The sequence below is a fragment of the Pleurodeles waltl genome, unplaced genomic scaffold, assembly GCF_031143425.1.
Source record: "Pleurodeles waltl isolate 20211129_DDA unplaced genomic scaffold, aPleWal1.hap1.20221129 scaffold_135, whole genome shotgun sequence".
NCBI classification, from domain to species: domain Eukaryota; kingdom Metazoa; phylum Chordata; class Amphibia; order Caudata; family Salamandridae; genus Pleurodeles; species Pleurodeles waltl.
In genome coordinates, this window is record NW_027149841.1 from 417,922 (window position 1) to 441,854 (window position 23,933).

The following is a 23,933-nucleotide window of genomic DNA, read 5'->3' on the forward strand; positions in this document are numbered from 1 at the left end:
ACTACCCCAAGGATCCGCAAGAACTCAGCTGGAGGAAGACCCTTCTCTTACTTTGCTGATCAGACCTGGAACACTCTTCCGCTACACCTCAGGCAATCACCCTCACTACCTCAATTCAAGAAGAACCTCAAGACCTGGCTCTTCGACTGAACTGCTACTACCCCCCTTAGCGCATTGAAACACTTACCGGTGACTAGCCGTGCTTTACAAAAACTTGATTGATTGAGGGGCAGCCCAGTTTGTAGTTGTGATTGTACTTGTGCTGCCCGCATTTGCCTCTCGGGTTCTTTCCCTGCGGGCCTTATGGGAAGCGGTCCCCTTACTTTCCCTGATCTCATTGGATTCCTGGTCTGTGGATTCCTAGGACCAGTGCAGTACAGTACAGTACTTGGTGCCATAAGTGCAATTATAAAGGATTAAGGAGTAAAGTGCTGACAGTCCCATGAACTACTTTCCCAGTAGTACCGTGTGGTGTGTGGCTTGGCTCAATTGGTTTTAGTGCTGCCTTGCTCCTCTCTTGATGGTTACTTTTGTGCAGTGTGAGGGGGCACGAACAAGCAAAAATTCTGTAGGATGAGGGCTCTACTAGAGCAAGGGCTAAACGCTGGCGAGTAACTGGCAAGTAGCTAGTGGATGACAGCTGCTTCTGAAAAGTAATGCAGCAGATGTGGCAAATTCGGCAGGTGTCAACAGGAGTCAGCAGGTGTCAGCTAAGTGAGGATACTGTGGTCCAAGAGGGCAAGAGATGCGGCGGGACAGGTGAACACAGTAGATGAAGTGCCTAGGCTAGCACATTGTGGGGGGAGTGTGCCCAGGCTGTAAGCTGCACTTGATTCTAATTGGGCTGCTTCTGCACACTTGGAGTTTACCCAAATGCAGGTCCTATCCCTCCCAACAACGCTGCCCAGTAGCCGATCCCACCCTTGCCACCAATCTGAAGCCTGCCTCACTTCCTCTAAAGGCTCTGGAGGCTGGTGCAGGACCTGATACAAGCTGGAGCGGGGCCTGTTCCAAATGCACCATGCCTCTCACTTAACGCTCCTCTTCCCCTTCAGTCCCAGTCTGTGTTGCTTATAGTGATGCTGGGACATGGCACCAAGCGTTGCGTTTGTTGCTGCTTGCAGGAGCAACAATTCCTGTAGCTGCTATAATTATTTATAATTACACAGCACACGTGCCTGCGACACCCGGCACTGAAATAAAAACACACAAAAGGTGTATAACTGAAAATGGAAGCAAATATTGCAAGATCTGTCTCAAAAGTGTGTTGTTCTTGTCATGGATTTGCTGGAATATCCATTTTAATGGAGATCTTTGCCCATCAGAATGAAATCAGCTAGTGATTACTGAGGTGTTCCAAGATACGAGTTGACAGGTCCAATTCTATCAGCCCTAGAATTGCCGCAGCATTCTGATTGTATTATTCTAAGCCTATGCATTCCCCTGCCCATTGAAGGAAGAAATATGAGGCTACCACCAGTTTTGTGCTGGTTTACCCCACTGCCTTCTAGTTTTAGTACCTTTCCATTTCAAAATCAGGCAAAACATGCAGCTAAACATTAGGAAATTAGTATCACTGAGGTGAACATCAGGCAAAGGCAGGGATTCAACCATATGATTTGTCATATTTATAGTTCTGCACATTTGTTTTTATAGGAGGGTGTTAGTAAGATTTTGGGAGTTAAATCTCTGGAGCGAGGGTTCCACCTCCCCCTGCCAGAACCTTATTATGTAAGTCAGTGTACGTACACCTGAGCACCATACTCACAAATTAGCGATTTAAAAAATATCTTTGTGTATCATTTTTGTTTCATGTATTTTCTCTCTTCTAATAAGAATCTTTTCTTCCACCACTTATACTGAAATCAGAATATTTATTTCACTTTTCCACTCAACAATACTAGATATCCCAAGAATCTCCAATGATTTTCTTCTGCAAATTTACAGGAGCATGATCGATTGCGCAAACCACAGATCTCCCAGTTCACTTACAATCACCAACTGAAACATTCAAGAATCATCCTGGCGTTTTATGCAAAGTGCCAATCTAGATGTAAAATATGCACAATAGCTGAGAACAGATAGATTATCCACTGGTATATTTTGGTTTCTATAAATAAAGGAGGCAAAACTCTCCATGCTTTCAAGCAACAAGAAGGTTTTTTTAGCTCATTCTATGCAGTGCAGTCATTTGCATGTGAATATGCAGAAGAAACAGAATGAATTTGGGATATAATGAGCCTGATTTAGATCTTGGCAGATGGGAATACTCCATCACAAATGGGACGGATATCTCATTGGCTGTATTATGATTCCATAATATCTCATGGACGGCAGGCGGGATATCTATCATCTTTGTGATGGAGTATTCCTTCTGGCAGGATCTAATTCAGGCTCAAAGTTTGATAGAGTAGGCACACCCCTATAAATATGCAGGGATTCGGCTCCTCCAGTCTTCGATAGCCCAGCTCTATTTAAAGGTGGTGGAAGTGTAAGGTTTACAATAGCAGATCCCCAGCTGCTGCAAGCCTCATACTCGGTAGCCCATCCTCCATAGTGCTTCAAGGTCACAGTGGAGCTCCCCATCCAATCTAGGTAAAAGGAATGGCCATTCATTTCTCCTCCCTCAGATTAATGTATAAGGCAGGGAATGTCCCAGGCAAGGATTTTGTTGAATAGCATAAAAAGCTCAGGAAGAAACATTCATGTGTGTATGAAACAATATTGTGTTTTTTATGAAAACAAAATCTAGCTTTGGAAGTTGGTTCTCAGAAAACAAAATATTGTGCAGAGAAATCTCATCATAGTTGTGACCTGCTTCGAAAAATTCTGATCCTTCAGCGGAGCAGTTGTAGCCCTGAATTGTTAGACCTGTCAGCCTTAGGGTGGTCTTACACCAATCTTTTTGCCTGTTTGCCTCAATTTTATTCTGTATCTTTTTGTTGGCTTTAGGACTCTGAGCATTTTACCACTGCTGAGAAGTGCTAAGGCACATGTGCAGCTCCACCTTAACATGGTAACATTGGTGTATTTAACACTGGTAAATTACAATTATTTATACATCCCTTGTAAAGTGGTATACCATATACCCAGGGCCCGTCAATCAAATGCTATAAGTGGGCCTGTAGCACTGATTGTGCCACCCACTTCAGTAGGTTGCTCCCATCCTTCCCAGAAAGGAGTAGCTGTATCATGTTTCATATCTCTGGAATGGTAATGATAAATCCTCTTTATTGATAAAGTTGTATTTAACATTACTAATTTAGAAAAGCCACTTTTTTTAAATTTGGCATTTCTCTGCTCCTACTGTTCTGAGTGTCCTACAGCTTATCTCCAATACACGTTTGGGGTAGGTGCCAGTTACACTTTGTGCATTCCCTCTAGACAGCAGCAAACACAGGAAGGGTGGATGTGACAGATAACTCATCTGCATTCATCTGCATTCTGATTGATCTTCCTGTGCAAGAAGGGGATGAAGCTGACACACTTCAATAAGGAGTGTCCTCTATCCCACATACAGGGGTGATTACCCCCTACTGATAGTCTGGAGGCTGGAAGAAAAGGGGAACCTGTGCACTTCAAGAGACTGCTCTGAAGTACCCCGATTTCGAAGGCTCATTTGGCAAAACAGTACACTACTGGACCGGTGAAGAACTCTGCTAGGAGAAAGGACTGCTGGTCTACAAGGATTGCCACTCTGGTTGACTGCTCTGAAGGAACAGCTTCACTGCTTTGCTGAGCTGCCCTTGCTGCCTGCTGATCTCTGCCCTGCTGAGGACAAGGACTGGACCCTCTCACTTGAACACAGAGTGACTCAAAGGCTGGTTTACCTCCTATTCCTGAAGTCCCAGGGTTATCAAAAACGTCCGACAATACATTAGCGCCGATCTGAGTACATCTCTGTGCAGCTCGACAATGACGCATTGCCTGCATCAAAAGTGGTTCAGCACCGACGCAGGACCTGACTGAGTGGATTGGAACTGACACATCCAATCATCCAAGGTACAGTTTCAGTGTGCTCTGCGTGCGTCCTGTAGCCGGTTTGCCCTCCACCCCAGTCAGCCTGAGCTTTGCATTTACCCCTGTCTAGTACAAACTCAAGTAACCTTTCAGTGCTATTGATTTCTAAGCACTACTTAGATTAGATTTTTGTCATTTTGGTCTTGTTTCACTCGTAAAAATAGTATATTCCTGTCTAAATCTGCGATGAGTACTTTTTGTGATGTTTTCATTGTGTTTCTGTGTGTGTGTTGCACAAATACTTTACACATTGTTTCTTTAGATAAGCCTGACTGCTCTGTGCCAAGCTACCAGAGGGTGAGCACAGGTTATCATTAATTGTGTATCTAGCATACTCTAACAAGAGTGGTGGTTCCTGCTTGGACAGGGTGCATACATAACTAGAAACCCTATTTCTAACATGAATCCACTGGCTTTGCAGAGAGCATCACCTGCAGGGAATTGGTGATCCAACCCCAGCTCTCCTGGTGATATAGCAGGTGCACACCATGCTGTAGATGAGCCAATTTCACTTTTGTATTGTGTCTCACTTTTGTTTGGGCATGAGGATCACATGAAGAATCATTTTGATAAGCTTCACTGACATTGCAACTCCAAGCACAGAATATTTGATGTCTTCTATCTGCCAATCTGTGATTGATGTGACTAGCTCTGTCTTTCTGAATTTTTGATTGTTGGACCTGGCCCTTTCAGGAGGGTCCCTCCCAAATGTTTTTGTTGGCCATTGGGCTCTGTACTTTACCACTACTAACCAGTTATAAAGTATAGGTTCTCACTCCCCTAAACGTTGCTGATCTGCAAAACTGCTTTGATGTACCTGGAAGGATTGCTTTGTTGCCTGGACCCTGTCTTAATCCCTTGGATTCCAGCCCTGCTGTTGAGCCATTTATCTTCACCTGAACCTAGGACTGCCAGAGTGACTCCAAGGGCTAGTCTGATAGCTTCCTGTTCAGAGCCACAAGACAAAAAGGGTCCTACCATCTTGAACCCACACATGCACCCAGCCTGAGTGAGTCCTGAACCCCAAAGTGGTGCCCCACCTGCACAGGACCCTTGGTTATGGCACTAAAAGTTCCAAGATGGGCAAATCCCAAAACTGGTGTCTTTAAAAAGTGTTGACCAAAAACTGCTCTGAGAACAAGAAGCAGACCGCAACCAACCTGCTCACCTGTCCACCTGAGATGTGTCACTGGTTGGTATGTTCTTCTCCTTCGAAAAAGGAGTATCCAGCATCAAAGAACCGTCTTAGGCTACAGCCGTCTTCCTCATCCCACTGGAGATTTTTGACTTAAATTTCTGAGTCTAAGTCCAAACGTAGAAATCTTCACTGTGGCTTTGACCCAAGGCTATCTGACAACTATGGTCCATCCTCAGACACCTCCTATATAGCCTTGCCCCACTGAACTTGAACTTATCAAAACACTTTTTCTCAGAGTTTCATCAAAGTCAGAAGGTAAGCACTGACTCCGCACAATACACTTCTTGTATCTGAACCACAATCCTTCGAGGCTGAGCAGATCTCACGCAACTGATTGTTGGCAGTGGGTTCTTTGATCTTTTAGGGGGTATTTGTTATTAAAAACTTTAAAAATGCATAACCCGAGATCGACTGATTGGATTTTTTTTGTTTTGGTGTCAAATAATTTAATAAAATGTACCCTACTTTTAAAACATTTGTCGAACATGGTGTGGAATTTTATTTGTGTTGTGTTTTTATTTTATTACTGTTTGAGTGCAGCATACTTTGTACCTTGACTCTAAGTAAAGTAAAGCCTGACTGCCTATTGTGCCAAACAACCCACTGTTAAGCAGAGGTTAATCCTGTGACATTTTGAGGTTCACCCTGACGGAGATAGTGGTTGTTGCTTGACCAGGGTTCACACCCTAGTTTACCACCAACCCAATTTCTCACAATGATTCTCAAGCAGCATCACTATGCACTCTATTTGATCCTCTTCCATACACATCCTGCATGTCCAAGGAGATGGGACTTTTTTGCAGTAATGGACATACCTTTTCTGAAGGACAAAAAAGAAAGGATTCTCGGCCTGTGCTCAGACCTGAACACAGAAAAGCTCTCACTTTTCACATCAAGCATTGCACCTGCTTCACACAGTTCGGTGCCTTCAGTTGGGGCTCTTAGAATTCGTCAGTTTGCATCTTTGTATTGTGTTTCATAGTTACTTTGAGATGTGAATATCCAATAATGGCGCATCTTGTAGATGCACTGACTAATCACCATCAAACACTTTAGTTTATTGGCTTTTCAACTGCTATTGTGAAATTTGGGGCACAAGCCCTACTTTTATTAGCTTTTGAGTCTTGAGATAAATCACCAAACAATCCTCTTCTGAGTGTCCCAGGCCACTAGGCGACTTTGCTGTGGTGGGCATGCCTTAATTTTAAGAGCAGTTTATGCATGATTCTGTACCTCTCCTCAGAATCAACACCTAGTTGTTCTCACTTTTCACAAACAACTCAAAACCTGGATATTTATGTCTCCATTTTTAATCTAACATTTGCTACATTGGGTTTAGTTCATTACTTCAGAGTTGGGATCTGCTTTTGGGTCTCTCTTAATGCTTTATCAATCAACGTTAATTTCCTTTAGGTGTTTCATAAAATAGTGTTTTTATTACCAACAATAGAAACTAACATTTGAAATCAGGTTGAGATGAACGGAAGTGGGTTAAACTTAGCTTTTCAAGGAAGAGTTTGCCCACCTTAAAAGGCTTAGCCAATAGGCTTACGTGGTCTGTTATTATTCCTACATAGGACGGGATAATGAAAGATTAGCAGAGCAGCACGGTAATGCATACTTCTATGTAACACATTGAACGCTGCCTTTAGGAAAAACTGATGGACTTTTTTGTTTTTTGTCTGACCATTCACTGTGCTGCAGGTTCTGATTGTGAATCGTGAACTGTGGTCACATTTATACACACACTCATTTGCAAGGGCATTTTTTCCTTATAAAATATGCCACTTATTTTATTTGAATTGGCCAGTTCAACTATCCTTGTAGACAGTTTTACTGCTCACATTGCACTTGGGTGGTACAAATGTACTTTAACTTTTCTAATAATGCTACTCGCAAAAAGTTTCACAACAATACCAGAAAGAACACATCACGTCTTTGGGCAATTCATCACTTTACACACATCACATAATTCTTGCATTGCTTTAACACACTCAGGAAAATTACTGAAAACTAAAGTATCATTAAACAGAGATGTAAAATGAATAAATCCCATCTCCTCACCTGTGTATTCAGAAATGGCAACCCTTTCCCCTCTCATAGGGTTGTCTGTCACAAGGATGGAGACCACAAATGTGTACAAAGTTCCTGGTTCTAGGGTGTTGATGAGCACAGACTCTGATTGCACCTCAACAGTCTTTGATGGTTCTCCAATGACTTCTATCACATAAGAGCTCATGTTTCCTTCAGGACGTAGCCAGCTTAGGAATACAGATTGTGTGGTGGCATTGGTGGCACTTAGATTCCTCACTACATCTGGCACTGCAATCAAATGACAAAAAAGGTGTAATTAAACTTGAATAACTGAAAATGGAAGCACTCATTATGACTTGTAGGCCACAATTTATGGCACTTATCATGGAAACGCATGGGTATTCCTTTAACAGGTGTTCTTCAAGTGTCCATCTACCAATGTGCAATTCAGGTGATTGGCTCGCTCCTTCATAGTCCTTGATTCTTAATTTATATCCCTAAGGAATCACTAGGCTAACTTCTGTCTGGTGAGAGAGGTCAGCCAATTGAATAACAAGGTGTACAAAGGTACGAGTAAACAGGCCCAACTGAACTGCCCAAGAACTGTCCCAGCATTCTGATTATGAGTCACAGGAAGTCATTACAAGGCCGGGAGTCCTTCAGTGATGCCTGCAAGAAATATGGGGATACCACTATTTCTGTGCGGATTGGCCATATTACTTTTCAACTTTCGAACCTGCCCATTTTGAAATCAGGTAAAAGGTTCAGTCAAACAGCATTGAAAGAGTGGCAAGGCTCTAAGAAATGTAGGGTTATAACTATATATGTGTTCTTATTCAAATTTACACACTTTTCTTTTTGTGAAAGGGCCTTGGGAGGTTAAGAACACTAAGTTGTTGAAGAGAGGATTCTGCCTCCCTCGGCCAACACATTATTTTGTAAGTCGGTGACGTACACCTTTGGACTGACTCACAAATTAGAGATTTAAAAAATATCTTTATGGACCCCTTTTGTTTCATATACATTTTATTCTTCTAATTAGAATAATTCCTTCCTTACTTCCTCTGAAAGTGGTGAATACCTATGTCATGTTTCCACTCAGTATATAGTAGGCATCTGTAGAATCTCCCATGATTTTCTTCTGCAAATTTACAGGACCATGATCGTTGACTAAACCTCAGACTTCACTGGTAACTGATGATCACAAATTGAAACAATCAAACCTCATCCTGACATTTGCCGTTTCCTGCCAATTTAAAAACAACATTTAGTCCATACCTAGTGCTGGGAGGACACAGAATCTTTACTGGTATATATTCTCTCTTTTAATAGAGCAGGAGAATCTCTCAATGTATCTCCGGGGCAGGGAGTTCTCTTTTAATCCCATTCAATACAGCTGTGGTAGTTTGCATTTCAATATGCCAATTGAGTAGAAAAAATATGGGGGACACTTCCGGGTTCACAGAGTAAGAAAACCTCCATAAATAGGTAAGGCTTCTGCACCTCAAAACCAGGACACCACATCTCTATTTAAAATTGGTTGAAATGAAAAGTATACAGCAGCAGAGCCTCAGATGCCGCCACTGTTGTAAATCTTGTATTTGGCGACCCATCCATCACAGTGGAGCTCCCTACCCTTTGTAGGGCAGAGCGATGGTCATACAGTTTGTCTCCCTCATATTAACAGGTGAGACAGGGAATGTCCTACTGTGGGAAACTACACAAGTACAGACAAGCTCAAGGGACACCTCCTAGAATATCAATGACAATGGTGTGATTTTCATTTTACAAAAACAGACTTCTGCTTTGAGGGGTTTTTCTTACAAAACTATTTTATTAGAGAAACATCATAAAACCTGGCACCTGTTCTGCAAAATGCATATTCCTCAGGGGAGCAGTTGTGTCTCTGGGTCCAATGGCTTTGCAGAGATCCTCAGCTGCATGGATCAAATATCTAACATGGAACTGGAGATCAAACCATAGCTGCCTTGATGACATAGTGGGATGCACACCATGCTGTAAAAGAACCAGTTTGCACCTTTGTATTGTGTCTCACTCTTGTTTGAAATATGATGATCTTATGAAGAGTCATCTTGATTAACTTAATTGACTTTACATTACCAAGTACTGAATGTTCAATGTCTTTCCATCTGCCTATCGGTAGTAAAGGCCATTGACTCAGTCTTTCTTAATGCTTGATTCTCGAGATACTCACTACACACTCTTTCCGATCTTCCTCTGTGCACCTCCTCTGTGTCTAGGGACCTAGCCAGTATTTGCAGCAGTTGATGTAACTTTTCTTAAGGACAGAGAGGGCCTGATTCTCTTCCTCTAATCAGACTTGAACACACAAAAGCTATTAGTTTTCAGATCAAGCATGGCAGCTGCTTCACAAGGTTCAGTACCTTCAGTTGGGCTTCTCTGAATTACTTACTTTTTTTTCTTTATAGTATGTCTAGTTTTTGATTTTAGATGTGAAGATCCCATCATAGATAGCCTTTAACAACTGCATAGATTTCTCGCTTCCAAGCACTGTATGTTTATTGGCTTTTCATTTGCCTTTGTAAAATTCAATTTACTAGCATTATCTTTCCTAATTTTTGATTCTTCTTAAAATCACTAATCATTCTCTTTGATTGCCTTCAGCTGTTCCATCTGTGGGTTCTTGGCCATTAGGCACGTTTTTGCAGAGGTGGGCAGGTCTTCTCTAAAGAGCAATTTAGCCTTGATTCTGTACATGAAGTCAGAATGAACATGTAAAAGTGCTCAGTTTTCACAAACAACTCAGTATCAGGATATTTCTCCAGTTCTATCTAATGTTTCTTACATTGGGCTCAGGTCATGCTCCCACTGTTGCGATCCACTTTTCAGTCTCTCTTCATGCTTCACAAACCACATTAATTTCTTCTAGGTTTTTCATGAAATGCTGTTTTTATTACTAACCATGGAATCTAACATTTATAAGGGTTTTTTAACTTAGAAAATATGCTGCTTACTTTCTTTGAATTGGCCACCTCACCTATCTTTGTGGACAGTTTTACTGTTCACATTACACTTTGCTGGTACAAATGGACTTTAATATTTCCAATAATGCTACTCACAAAACATTTCAAAACAATACCTGAAAGACCACAACACATCTTTGGGGGTCTCATCACTTTACGCACACCACATAATTCTTGCATTGCTTTAACACACTCAGGAAAATTTCTGAAAACTATAGTATCATTAATCGGAGATGTAAAATGAATGAACGGCATCTCCTCACCTGTGTATTCAGAAATGGCAACCCTTTCCCCTCTCATAGGGTTGTCTGTCACCAGCACAGAAACCACAAAGGTGTACAAATTTCCTGGTTTTAGGGCGTTGATGAGCAGAGACTCTGATTTCACCTCACTAGTATTTGATGGTTCTCCGATGACTTCTATCACATAAGAGCTCATGTTTCCTTCAGGACGTAGCCAGCTCAGGAATACAGATTGTGTGGTGACATTGGTGGCACTTAGATTCCTCACTACATCTGGCACTGCAATCAAATGACACAAAAGGTGGAATTAAACTTGTATAACTGAAAACAGAAGCAATCATTATGACATGTTGAACAAACATTTATGGCAATTGTCACGGAAAAGCAGGGGTATTACTTTAACAGGGGTTCTTCAAGTGTCCATCTATCAATGTGCAATTGAGGTTATTTGGCTCTCTCTTTCTTAATTCTCGATTCTTAATATATATCCCTAAGAATCAGTAGGCTAACCTTTGACTGGTGAGAGAGGTCGTCTTGATGAGCTTCATTGACTTTACATCTCCAAGCACTGAATGTTCAATGTATTTCCATCTGCCTATCGGTAGTTCAGTCGATTAGCTCAGTCTTTCTTAAAGCTTGATTCGCAAGAAACTCAGTATACATTCTATTCACGCTTCTTCTGTGCACCTCCTTCATGTCAAAGGACATATGACTTATTTGCAGAAGTGACATAACCTTTCTTAAGGACAGAGAGAGCCTGATTCTCTTTCTCTAATCAGTGTTGCACACACAAAAGCTATTACTTTTCAGATCAGTAATGTCAGCTGCTTCACAAAGTTCAGTTCCTTCAGTTGGGACTCTCTGAATTACTCACTCTTGTTTCCTTGTACTCTGTCTAGTTTTTTATTTTAGATGTGAAATTCACATCATAGATAGCCTTTAATAACTGCATTGATTTCTCGCTTCCAAGCATTGTATGTTTATTGGCTTTTCATCTGCCTTTGTAAAATTCAATTTACTAGCATTATCTTTCTTAATTTTTGATTCTTGTTAAAATCACAAAACATTCTGTTTGATTGCCTTCAGCTGTTCCATCTGAAGGTTATTGGCCACTAGGCAAGTTTTTGCAGTGGTGGGCAGATCTTCTCTTAAGAGCAATTTAGCCATGATTCTGTACCTGTACTCAGAATGAACATATAAAAGTGCTGAGTTTTCACAAACAACTCAGTACCAGGATATGTCTCCAGTTCTATCTAATGTTTGTTACATTGGGCTCAGGTCATGCTCCCACTGTTGGGATCCACTTTTCAGTCTCTCTTCATGCTTCATAAACCACATTAATTTCTTCCAGGTTTTTCATGAAATGCTGTTTTTATTACCAAATATGGAATCTAACATTTGTAAGGGTTTTTTTTTAACTTAGAAAATAGGCCCTTACTTTCTTTGAATTGGCCAACTCACCTATCTTTGTGGTCAGTTTCACTGCTCAAATTGCACATTGGTGGTACGTAGTACTTTAACATTTCTAATAATGCTACTCACAAAACGTTTCAAAACAATACCAGAAAGACCACAACACGTCTTTAGGGGTTTCATCACTTTACGCACAGCACATAATTTTTGCATTGCTTTAACACACTTAGGAAAATTACTGAAAACTAAAGTATCATTATTCAGAGAGGTAAAATGAATGAATCCCATTTCCTTACCTGTGTATCCAGAAATGGCAACCTTTTTCCCTTTCCTAGGGTTGTTTGTCACCAGGACAGAGACCACAAAGGTGTACACATTTCCTGGTTTTAGAGCCTTGATGGGCAGAGACTCTGATTGCACCTCACTGGTATTTGATGGTTCTCCGATAACTTCTATCACATAAGAGCTCAAGTTTCCTTCAGGACGTAGCCAGCTCAGGAATACAGATTGTGTGGTGACATTGGTGGCACTTAAATTCCTCACTACATCTGGCACTGCAATCAAATGACACAAAAGATATAATTACACTTGTATAACTTAAAATGAAAGCAATCATTATGAAACGTTGGCCACAAATGTATAGTAATTGTCATGGAAACGCTGGGGGATTCCTTTAACAGGGGTTCTTTAACTGTCCATGTACCAATGTGCATTTCAGGTTATTGGAACTCTCTTACTTAATTCTTGATTCTTAACATATATCCCTAAGGAATCACTAGGCTAACTTCTGTCTGGTGAGAGAGGTCATCCAGTTGAATAACGAGGTGTACAAAGGTACGAGTAATCAGGCCCAAATTGAACTGCCCAAGAACTGCCCCAGTATTCTGATTATGAGTGATAGGAAGTCATTACAAGGCCGGGAGTCCTTCAATGATGCCTGCAAGAAATATGGGGATAACACTATTTCTGTGCTGATTAGCCATATTACTTTTCACCTTTCGAACATGCCCATTTCGAAATCAGGTAAAAGGTGCAGTCAAACAGCATTAAAAGAGTGGCAGGGCTCTAAGAAATGTAGGGATCCAACTATATATATGCTCTTATTCACATTTACACACATTTCTTTTAGTGGGAGGGCCTTGGGAAGGTTATGAGAACTAAGTTATTGTAGAGAGGATTCTGCCTCACTGAGCCAATACATTATTTTGTAAGACGGTGAGGCACACCTGTGGTCTGACTCACAAATTAGACATTTTAAAAATATGTTTATGAACCCCTTTTTTCATGTAAAATGTCATTATTTTAACTAGAACCATTCCTCCCTTACTTTTTCTGAAAGTGGAGAGTACCTATGTCACTTTTCCACTCAGTATATACTAGACATCTGTAGAATCTCCCATGATTTTCTTCTGCAAATTTACAGGACCATGATCGGTTGCCTAAACCTCAGACTTCACTGGTAAGTTATGAAGACAAATTGCAACACTCAAATCTCATCTTGACATTTGCCATGTCCTACCAATTAAAAAATAAAATGTACTCAATACATAGTGCTGGGAGCACACAGAATCTTTATTGGTATATATTTCTCTCTTTAAATAGAGCAGGAGAATCTCTCAGTGTATCTCCAGGGCAGGGGGGTCTCTTTTAATGGCATTCAATACGCCTGCAGTAGTTTCCATTTCAGTATGCAAATTGAATAGAAAGAATATGGGGGACACTTAAGGGTTCACAGAGTAAGAGAATCTCCATAAATAGGTAAGGCTTCTGCATCTTCAAACAAGCACACCACGTCTCTCTTTAAATGTGGTTGAAATGAAAAGTGTGCAGCAGCAGAGCCTCAGAAGACACCACTGTTGTAAGTCCTGTATTTGGTGACCCGTCCATCAAAGGGCAGCACCCTCACAGTGGAGTTCCCTACCCTTTGTAGGGCAGAGCGATGGTCATACCGTTTGTCTCCCTCATATTAACAGGTGAGACAGGGAATGTCCTACTGTGGAAAACTGCACAAGGATCAAACAAGCTCAAGGGACACCTCCTAGAACATCAATGACAATGGTGTATTTTTTTTTTCAAAAACGCACTTCTGCTTTGAGAGTTTTTTCTTACAAAACAATTTTTTTAGAGAACCCTCATCAAACAAGGCACCTGCTCTGCAAAATTCTGATTCTTCAGTAGAGCAGTTGCAGCTCTGGTTCCAATGGCTTTGCAGAGATCCTCAGCTGCATGGGTCAGATATCTAACATGGAACTGGAGATCAAACCACAGCTGCCCTGATGACATAGCGGGATGCACACCATGCTGTAAAAGAGCCAGTTTGCAACTTTGTATTGTGTTTCACTCTTGTTTGAGATATGAGGCTCTTACGAAGAGTCATCTTGATTAGATTCATTGACTTTACATCACCAAGTATTGAATGTTCAATATCTTTCCATCTGCCTATCGGTAGTTCAGGCCATTGGCTCAGTCTTTCTTAATGCTTGATTCTCAAGATACTCACTATACACTCTGCTCGATCTTCCTCTGTGCACCTCCTCTGTGTCCAGGGACATAGCCCGTATTTGCAGCAGTTGATGTAACTTTTCTTAAGGACAGAGCGGGCCTGATTCTCTTCCTCTAATCAGACTTGAACACACAAAAGCTACTACTTTTCAGATCAATGATGTCAGCTGCTACACAAAGTTCAGTTCCTTCAGTTGGGCCTCTCTGAATTACTCACTGTTGTTTCTTTGTACTCTTTCTAGTTTTTTATTTTAAATATGAAGATCCCATCATAGATAGCCTTTAACAACTGCATCGATTTCTCTCTACCAAGCACTGTATGTTTATGGGCTTTTCATCTGCCTTTGTAAAATTGAGTTTACTAGCACTATCTTTCTTAATTTTCGATTCTTGTTAAAATCACAAAACATTCTGTTTGATTGTCTTCAGCTGTCCCATCTGAGGGTTCTTGGCCATTAGGCAAGTTATTGCAGTGGTGGGCAGGTCTTCTCCGAAGTGCAATTAAGCCATGATTCTGTACCTGTACTCAGAATGAACATGTAAAAGTGCTCAGTTTTCACAAACAACTCAGTACCAGGATATGTCTCCAGTTCTATCTAATGTTTGCTACATTGGGCTCAGGTCATGCTCCCACTGTTGGGATCCACTTTTCAGTCTCTCTTCATGCTTCATAAACCACATTAATTTCTTCCAGGTTTTTCATGAAATGCTGTTTTTATTACCAAATATGGAATCTAACATTTGTAAGGGCTTTTTTAAATTAGAAATTATGCCCTTACTTTCTTTGAATTGGCCAGCTCACCTATCTTTGTGGACAGTTTTACTGCTCGCATTGCACTTTGGTGGTACAAATGTATGTTAACATTTCTAATAATGCTACTCACAAAACATTTCAAAGCAATACCAGAAAGACCACATCACGTCTTTGAGGGGCTCATCATTTTACGTGCATCACATAATTCTTACATAGCTTTAACACATTCTGGGAAATTACTGAAAACTAAAGTATCATTAATCAGAGACGTAAAGTGAGTGAATCCCATCTCCTCACCTGTGTATTCAGAAATGGCAACCCTTTCCCCTCTCATAGGGTTGTCTGTCACCAGGACAGACACCACAAAGGTGTACAAATTTCCTGGTTTTAGGGCGTTGATGAGCAGAGACTCTGATTGCACCTCACTAGTATTTGATGGTTCCCCGATGACTTCTATCACATAAGAGCTCATGTTTCCTTCAGGACGTAGCCAGCTCAGGAATACAGATTGTGTGGTGACATTGGTGGCACTTAGATTCCTCACTACATCTGGCACTGCAATCAAATGATACAAAAGGTGGAATTAAACTTGTATAACTGAAAATGGAAGCAATCATTATGACATGTTGAACAAACATTTATGGCAATTGTCATGGAAACGCAGGGGTATTACTTTAACAGGGGTTCTTCAAGTGTCCATCTACCAATGTGCAATTCAGGTAATTAGCTCTCTCTTTCTTAATTCTCGATTCTTAATAGATATCCCTAAGATTCACTAGGCTAACTTTTGACTGGTGAGAGAGGTCGTCTTGATGAGCTTCATTGACTTTACATCTCCAAGCACTGAATGTTCAATGTATTTCCATCTGCCTATCTGTAGTTGAGGCCATTGGCTCAGTCTTTCTTAATGCTTGATTCTCAAGATACTCAGTATACACTCTATTCACGCTTCTTCTGTGCACCTCCTTCATGTCAAAGGACATATGACTTATTTGCAGAAGTGACATAACCTTTCTTAAGGACAGAGAGAGCCTGATTCTCTTTCTCTAATCAGTGTTGCACACACACAATGCTTTTACTTTTCAGCTGCTACACAAAGTTCAGTTCCTTCAGTTGGGCCTCTCTGAATTACTCACTCTTGTTTTTTTGTACTGTGTCTAGTTTTTGATTTTAGATGTGAAGTTCCCATTATAGATAGCCTTTAACAACTGCATCGATTTCTCGCTTCCAATCACTGTATGTTTATTGGCTTTTCATCTGCCTTTGTAAAATTCAATTTACTAGCATTATCTTTCTTAATTTCTTAATTTTTGATTCTTGTTAAAATCACAAAACATTCTGTTTGATTGCCTTCAGCTGTTCCATCTGAAGGTTATTGGCCACTAGGTGAGTTTTTGCAGTGGTGGGCAGGTCTTCTCTTAAGAGCAATTTAGCCATGATTCTGTACCTGTACTCAGAATGAACATGTAAAAGTGCTCAGTTTTCACAAACAACTCAATTATTTTGTAAGTCGGTGACACACACCTATAGTCTGACTCACAATTTAGACATTTTAAAAATATGTTTATGAACCACTTTTTTCATGTAAAATTTAATTATTCTAATGAGATCCATTCCTTCATTACTTTTTCTGAAAGTGGAGAATACCTATGTCACTTTTCCACTCAGTATATAGTAGGCATCTGTAGAATCTCCCATGATTTTCTTCTGCAAATTTACAGGACCATGATCGGTTGACTAAACCTCAGACTCACTGGTAAGTTATGATGACAAATTAAAACACTTAAATCTCATCTTGACATTTGCTGTGTCCTGTCAATTTAAAAACAAAAAGTACTCAATACATAGTGCTGGGAGCACACAAAATCTTTATTGGTATATATTTCTCTCTTTAAAGAGAGCAGGAGAATCTTTCAATGTATCTCCAGGACAGGGGGGTCTCTTTTAATCACATGCAATACACCTGCAGTAGTTTGCATTTCAATATGCAAATTGAATGGAAAGAATATGGGGGACACTTAAGGGTTCACAGAGTCAGAGAATCTCCATAAATAGGTAAGGCTTCTGCACCTTCAAACCAGGACACCACGTCTCTCTTTAAATGTGGTTGAAATGAAAAGTGTGCAGCAGCAGAGCCTCAGATGCCGCCACTGTTGTAAGTCCTGTATTTCATGAGCCGTCCATCAAAGAGCAGCATCCTCACAGTGGAGCTCCCTACCCTTTGTAGGGCAGAGCGATGGTCATACCGTTTGTCTCCCTCATATTAACAGGTGAGACAGGGAATGTCCTACTGTGGGAAACTGCACAAGGATCAAACAAGTCCAGGGACACTCCTAGAACATCAATGACAATGGTGTATTTTTTTTTTTTACAAATACACACTTCTGCTTTGAGAGTTTTTTCTTACAAAACAATTTCTTTAGAGAACCCTCATCAAACAAGGCACCTGCTCTGCAAAATTCAGATTCTTCAGTAGAGAAGTTGTAGCTCTGGTTCCAATGGCTTTGCAGAGATCCTCAGCTGCATGGGTCAGATATCTAACATGGAACTGGAGAACAAACCACAGCTGCCCTGATGACATAGCGGGATGCCCACCATGCTGTAAAAGAGCCAGTTTGCAACTTTGTATTGTGTCTCACTCATGTTCTAGATATGAGGATCTTACGAAGAGTCATCTTGATTAGATTCATTGACTTTACATCACCAAGTATTGAATGTTCAATGTCTTTCCATCTGCCTATCGGTAGTTCAGGCCATTGGCTCAGTCTTTCCTAATGCTTGATTCTCAAGATACTCACTATACACTCTGCTCGATCTTCCTCTGTGCACCTCCTCGGTGTCCAGGGACATAGCCCATAATTGCAGCAGTTGATGTAACTTTTCTTAAGGACAGAGCGGGCCTGATTCTCTTCCTCTACTCAGACTTGAACACACAAAAGCACCATCTTTCTTAATTTTCGATTCTTGTTAAAATCACAAAACATTCTGCTTGATTGTCTTCAGCTGTCCCATCTGAGGGTTCTTGGCCATTAGGCAAGTTTTTGCAGTGGTGGGCAGGTCTTTTCCGAAGTGCAGTTTAGTCATGATTCTGTACCTGTACTCAGAATGAACACGTAAAAGTGCTCAGTTTTCACAAACAACTCAGTAGCAGGATATGTCTCCAGTTCTATCTAATGTTTGTTACATTGGGCTCAGGCCATGCTCCCACTGTTGGGATCCACTTTTCAGTCTCTCTTCATGCTTCATAAACCACATTAATGTCTTCTACGTTTTCATTAAATGCTGTTTTTATTACCAAATATGGAATCTAACATTTTAAGGGTTTTTTTTAACTTAGAAAATATGCCCTTACTTTCTTTGAATTGGCCAGCACAGCTATCTTTGTGGACAGTTTTACTGCTCAAATTGCACATTGGTGGTACATAGTACTTTAACATTTGTAATAATGCTACTCACAAAACATTTGAAAGCAATACCAGAAAGACCACATCACGTCTTTGGGGGTCTCATCACTTTACGTACATCATATAATTCTTACATAGCTTTAACACACTCAGGAAAATTACTGAAAACTAAAGCATCATTAATCAGAGATGTAAAATGAATGAATCCCATCTCCTCACCTGTGTATTCAGAAATGGCAACCCTTTCCCCTCTCATAGGGTTGTCTGTCACCAGGACAGAGACCACAAAGGTGTATACATTTCCTGGTTTTAGAGCATTGATGGGCAGAGACTCTGATTGCACCTCACTAGTATTTGATGGTTCTCCGATGACTTCTATCACATAAGAGCTCATGTTTCCTTCAGGACGTAGCCAGCTCAGGAATACAGATTGTGTGGTGACATTGGTGGCACTTAGATTCCTCACTACATCTGGCACTGCAATCAAATGACACAAAAGGTGGAATTAAACTTGTATAACTGAAAATAGAAGCAATCATTATGACATGTTGAACAAACATTTATGGCAATTGTCATGGAAACGCAGGGGTATTACTTTAACAGGGGTTCTTCAAGTGTCCATCTACCAATGTGCAATTCAGGTTATTTGGCTCTCTCTTTCTTAATTCTTGATTCTTAATATATATGCCTAAAAATCAGTAGGCTAACCTTTGACTGCTGAGAGAGGTCGTCTTGATGAGCTTCATTGACTTTACATCTCCAAGCACTGAATGTTCAATGTATTTCCATCTGCCTATCTGTAGTTCAGTCGATTAGCTCAGTCTTTCTTAAAGCTTGATTCGCAAGAAACTCAGTATACACTCTATTCACGCTTCTTCTGTGCACCTCCTTCATGTCAAAGGACATATGACTTATTCGCAGAAGTGACATAACCTTTCTTAAGGACAGAGAGAGCCTGATTTGGAGATCAAAGCACAGCTGCCCTGATGACATAGCGGGATGCCCACCATGCTGTAAAAGAGCCAGTTTGCAACTTTGTATTGTGTCTCACTCTTGTTTGAGATATGAGGCTCTTACGAAGAGTCATCTTGATTAGATTCATTGACTTTACATCACCAAGTATTGAATGTTCAATGTCTTTCCATCTGCCTATCGGTAGTTCAGGCCATTGGCTCAGTCTTTCTTAATGCTTGATTCTCAAGATACTCACTATACACTCTGCTCGATCTTCCTCTGTGCACCTCCTCTGTGTCCAGGGACATAGCCCGTATTTGCAGCAGTTGATGTAACTTTTCTTAAGGACAGAGCGGGCCTGATTCTCTTCCTCTAATCAGACTTGAACACACAAAAGCTACTACTTTTCAGATCAAGCATGGCAGCTGCTTCACAAAGCTCAGGGCCTTCAGTTGGGCCTCTCTAAATTACTCACTGTTGTTTCTTTGTACTCTTTCTAGTTTTTTATTTTAGATGTGAAGATCCCATCATAGATAGCCTTTAACAACTTCATTGATTTCTCTCTACCAAGCACTGTATGTTTATTGGCTTTTCATCTGCCTTTGTAAAATTAAGTTTACTAGCACTATCTTTCTTAATTTTCGATTCTTGTTAAAATCACAAAACTTTCTGTTTGATTGTCTTCAGCTGTCCCATCTGAGGGTTCTTGGCCATTAGGCAAATTATTGCAGTGGTGGGCAGGTCTTCTCCTAATTGCAATTTAGCCATGATTCTGTACCTGTACTCAGAATGAACATGTAAAAGTGCTCAGTTTTCAGAAACAACTCAGTACCAGGATATGTCTCCAGTTCTATCTAATGTTTGTTACATTGGGCTCAGGTCATGCTCCCACTGTTGGGATCCACTTTTCAGTCTCTCTTCATGCTTCATAAACCACATGAATTTCTTCCAGGTTTTTGATGAAATGCTGTTTTTATTACCAAATATGGAATCTAGCATTTGTAAGTGTTTTTTTAACTTAGAAAATATGCCCTTACTTTCTTTGAATTGGCCAACTCACCTATCTTTGTGGACAGTTTTACTGCTCGCATTGCACTTTGGTGGTACAAATGTACTTTACCATTTGTAATAATGCTACTCACAAAACATTTCAAAACAATACCAGAAAGACCACATCATGTCTTTGGGGGTCTCATCACTTTACGTACATCACATAATTCTCACATATCTTTAACACACTCAGGAAAATTAATTGAAACTAAATTATCATTAATCAGAGAATTAAAATGAATGAATCCCATCTCCTCACCTGTGTATTCAGAAATGGCAACCCTTTCCCCTCTCCTAGGGTTGTCTGCCACCAGGACAGAGACCACAAAGGTGTATAAATTTCCTGGTTTCAGGGTGTTGATGGGGAGAGACTCTGATTGCACCTCACTAGTATTTGATGGTTCTCCGATGACTTCTATCACATAAGAGCTCATGTTTCCTTCAGGACGTAGCCAACTCAGGAATACAGATTGTGTGGTGACATTGGTGGCACTTAGATTCTTCACTACATCTGGCACTGCAATCAAATGACACAAAAGGTGTAATTAAACTTGTATAACTGAAAATGGAAGCAATCATTATGACATGTTGAACAAACATTTATGGCAATTGTCACGGAAACCCAGGGGTATTACTTTTAACAGGGGTTCTTCAAGTGTCCATCTACCAATGTGCAATTCAGGTAATTAGCTCTCTCTTTCTTAATTCTTGATTCTTAATAGATATCCCTAAGAATCACTAGGCTAACTTCTTTCTGGTGAGAGAGGTCGTCTTGATGAGCTTCATTGACTTTACATCTCCAAGCACTGAATGTTCAATGTATTTCCATCTGCCTATCTGTATTTCAGGCCATTGGTTCAGTCTTTCTTAATGCTTGATTCTCAAGATACTCAGTATACACTCTATACAATCGTCTTCTGTGCACCTCCTCCATGTCAAAGGACATATGGCTTATTTGCAGAAGTGACATAACGTTTCTTAAGGACAAAGAGGGCCTGATTCTCTTTCTCTAATCAGTGTTGCACACACAAAAGCTATTACTTTTCAGATCAATCATGTCAGCTGCTTCACAAAGTTCAGTTCCTTCAGTTGGGACTCTCTGAATTACTCACTCTTGTTTCCTTGTACTCTGTCTAGTTTTTTATTTTAGATGTGAAGTTCACATCATAGATAGCCTTTAACAACTGCATAGATTTCTCGCTTCCAAGCATTGTATGTTTATTGGCTTTTCATCTGCCTTTGTAAAATTCAATTTACTAGCATTATCTTTCTTAATTTTTGATTCTTGTTAAAATCACAAAACATTCTGTTTGATTGCCTTCAGCTGTTCCATCTGAAGGTTATTGGCCACTAGGCAAGTTTTTGCAGTGGTGGGCAGATCTTCTCTTAAGAGCAATTTAGCCATGATTCTGTACCTGTACTCAGAATGAACATATAAAAGTGCTGAGTTTTCACAAACAACTCAGTACCAGGATATGTCTCCAGTTCTATCTAATGTTTGTTACATTGGGCTCAGGTCATGCTCCCACTGTTGGGATCCACTTTTCAGTCTCTCTTCATGCTTCATAAACCACATTAATTTCTTCCAGGTTTTTCATGAAATGCTGTTTTTATTACCAAATATGGAATCTAACATTTGTAAGGGTTTTTTTAACTTAGAAAATATGCCCTTACTTTCTTTGAATTGGCCAACTCACCTATATTTGTGGACAGTTTCACTGCTCAAATTGCACATTGGTGGTACGTAGTACTTTAACATTTCTAATAATGCTACTCACAAAACGTTTCAAAACAATACCAGAAAGACCACAACACGTCTTTAGGGGTTTCGTCACTTTACGCACAGCACATCATTTTTGCATTGCTTTAACACACTTAGGAAAATTACTGAAAACTAAAGTATCATTATTCAGAGAGGTAAAATGAATGAATCCCATCTCCTTACCTGTGTATCCAGAAATGGCGACCTTTTTCCCTTTCCTAGGGTTGTTTGTCACCAGGACAGAGACCACAAAGGTGTACAAATTTCCTGGTTTTAGAGCCTTGATGGGCAGAGACTCTGATTGCACCTCACTGGTATTTGATGGTTCTCCGATAACTTCTATCACATAAGAGCTCAAGTTTCCTTCAGGACGTAGCCAGCTCAGGAATACAGATTGTGTGGTGACATTGGTGGCACTTAAATTCCTCACTACATCTGGCACTGCAATCAAATGACACAAAAGGTATAATTACACTTGTATAACTTAAAATGAAAGCAATCATTATGACACGTTGGCCAAAAATGTAGAGTAATTGTCATGGAAACGCTGGGGGATTCCTTTAACAGGGGTTCTTTAACTGTCCATGTACCAATGTGCATTTCAGGTTATTGGAACTCTCTTACTTAATTCTTGATTCTTAACATATATCCCTAAGGAATCACTAGGCTAACTTCTGTCTGGTGAGAGAGGTCATCCAGTTGAATAACGAGGTGTACAAAGGTACGAGTAATCAGGCCCAAATTGAACTGCCCAAGAACTGCCCCAGTATTCTGATTATGAGTGATAGGAAGTCATTACAAGGCCGGGAGTCCTTCAATGATGCCTGCAAGAAATATGGGGATAACATTATTTCTGTGCTGATTAGCCATATTACTTTTCACCTTTCGAACATGCCCATTTCGAAATCAGGTAAAAGGTGCAGTCAAACAGCATTAAAAGAGTGGCAGGGCTCTAAGAAATGTAGGGATCCAACTATATATATGCTCTTATTCACATTTACACACATTTCTTTTAGTGGGAGGGCCTTGGGAAGGTTATGAGAACTAAGTTGTTGTAGAGAGGATTCTGCCTCACTGAGCCAATACATTATTTTGTAAGACGGTGAGGCACACCTGTGGTCTGACTCACAAATTAGACATTTTAAAAATATGTTTATGAACCCCTTTTTTCATGTAAAATGTAATTATTTTAACTAGAACCATTCCTCCCTTACTTTTTCTGAAAGTGGAGAGTACCTACGTCACTTTTCCACTCAGTATATACTAGACATCTGTAGAATCTCCCATGATTTTCTTCTGCAAATTTACAGGACCATGATCGGTTGCCTAAACCTCAGACTTGACTGGTAAGTTATGAAGACAAATTGCAACACTCAAATCTCATCTTGACATTTGCCATGTCCTACCAATTAAAAAATAAAATGTACTCAATACATAGTGCTGGGAGCACACAGAATCTTTATTGGTATATATTTCTCTCTTTAAATAGAGCAGGAGAATCTCTCAGTGTATCTCCAGGGCAGGGGGGTCTCTTTTAATGGCATTCAATACGCCTGCAGTAGTTTCCATTTCAGTATGCAAATTGAATAGAAAGA

At 40.3% G+C, this 23,933-nt stretch overlaps 1 protein-coding gene across 3 annotated transcripts in view; it reads right to left on the reverse strand.

Moving 5' to 3' along the window:
* Positions 1-23,933, reverse strand: part of LOC138273992 (tenascin-X-like) — a 193,138-nt gene that overhangs the window by 144,923 nt on the left and 24,282 nt on the right. For 2 of the 3 annotated variants that reach the window (XM_069218926.1, XM_069218925.1), the window contains exons 6-12: positions 22,522-22,779; positions 20,836-21,093; positions 18,792-19,049; positions 15,466-15,723; positions 12,209-12,466; positions 10,521-10,778; positions 7,283-7,540 (exon numbers count right to left, since the gene is read on the reverse strand). In XM_069218926.1, coding sequence (XP_069075027.1) covers positions 7,283-7,540; positions 10,521-10,778; positions 12,209-12,466; positions 15,466-15,723; positions 18,792-19,049; positions 20,836-21,093; positions 22,522-22,779 — 1,806 coding nt within the window. The remainder of the gene's footprint in view (positions 1-7,282; positions 7,541-10,520; positions 10,779-12,208; positions 12,467-15,465; positions 15,724-18,791; positions 19,050-20,835; positions 21,094-22,521; positions 22,780-23,933) is intronic. The other variant, XM_069218927.1, reaches the window with a different exon arrangement.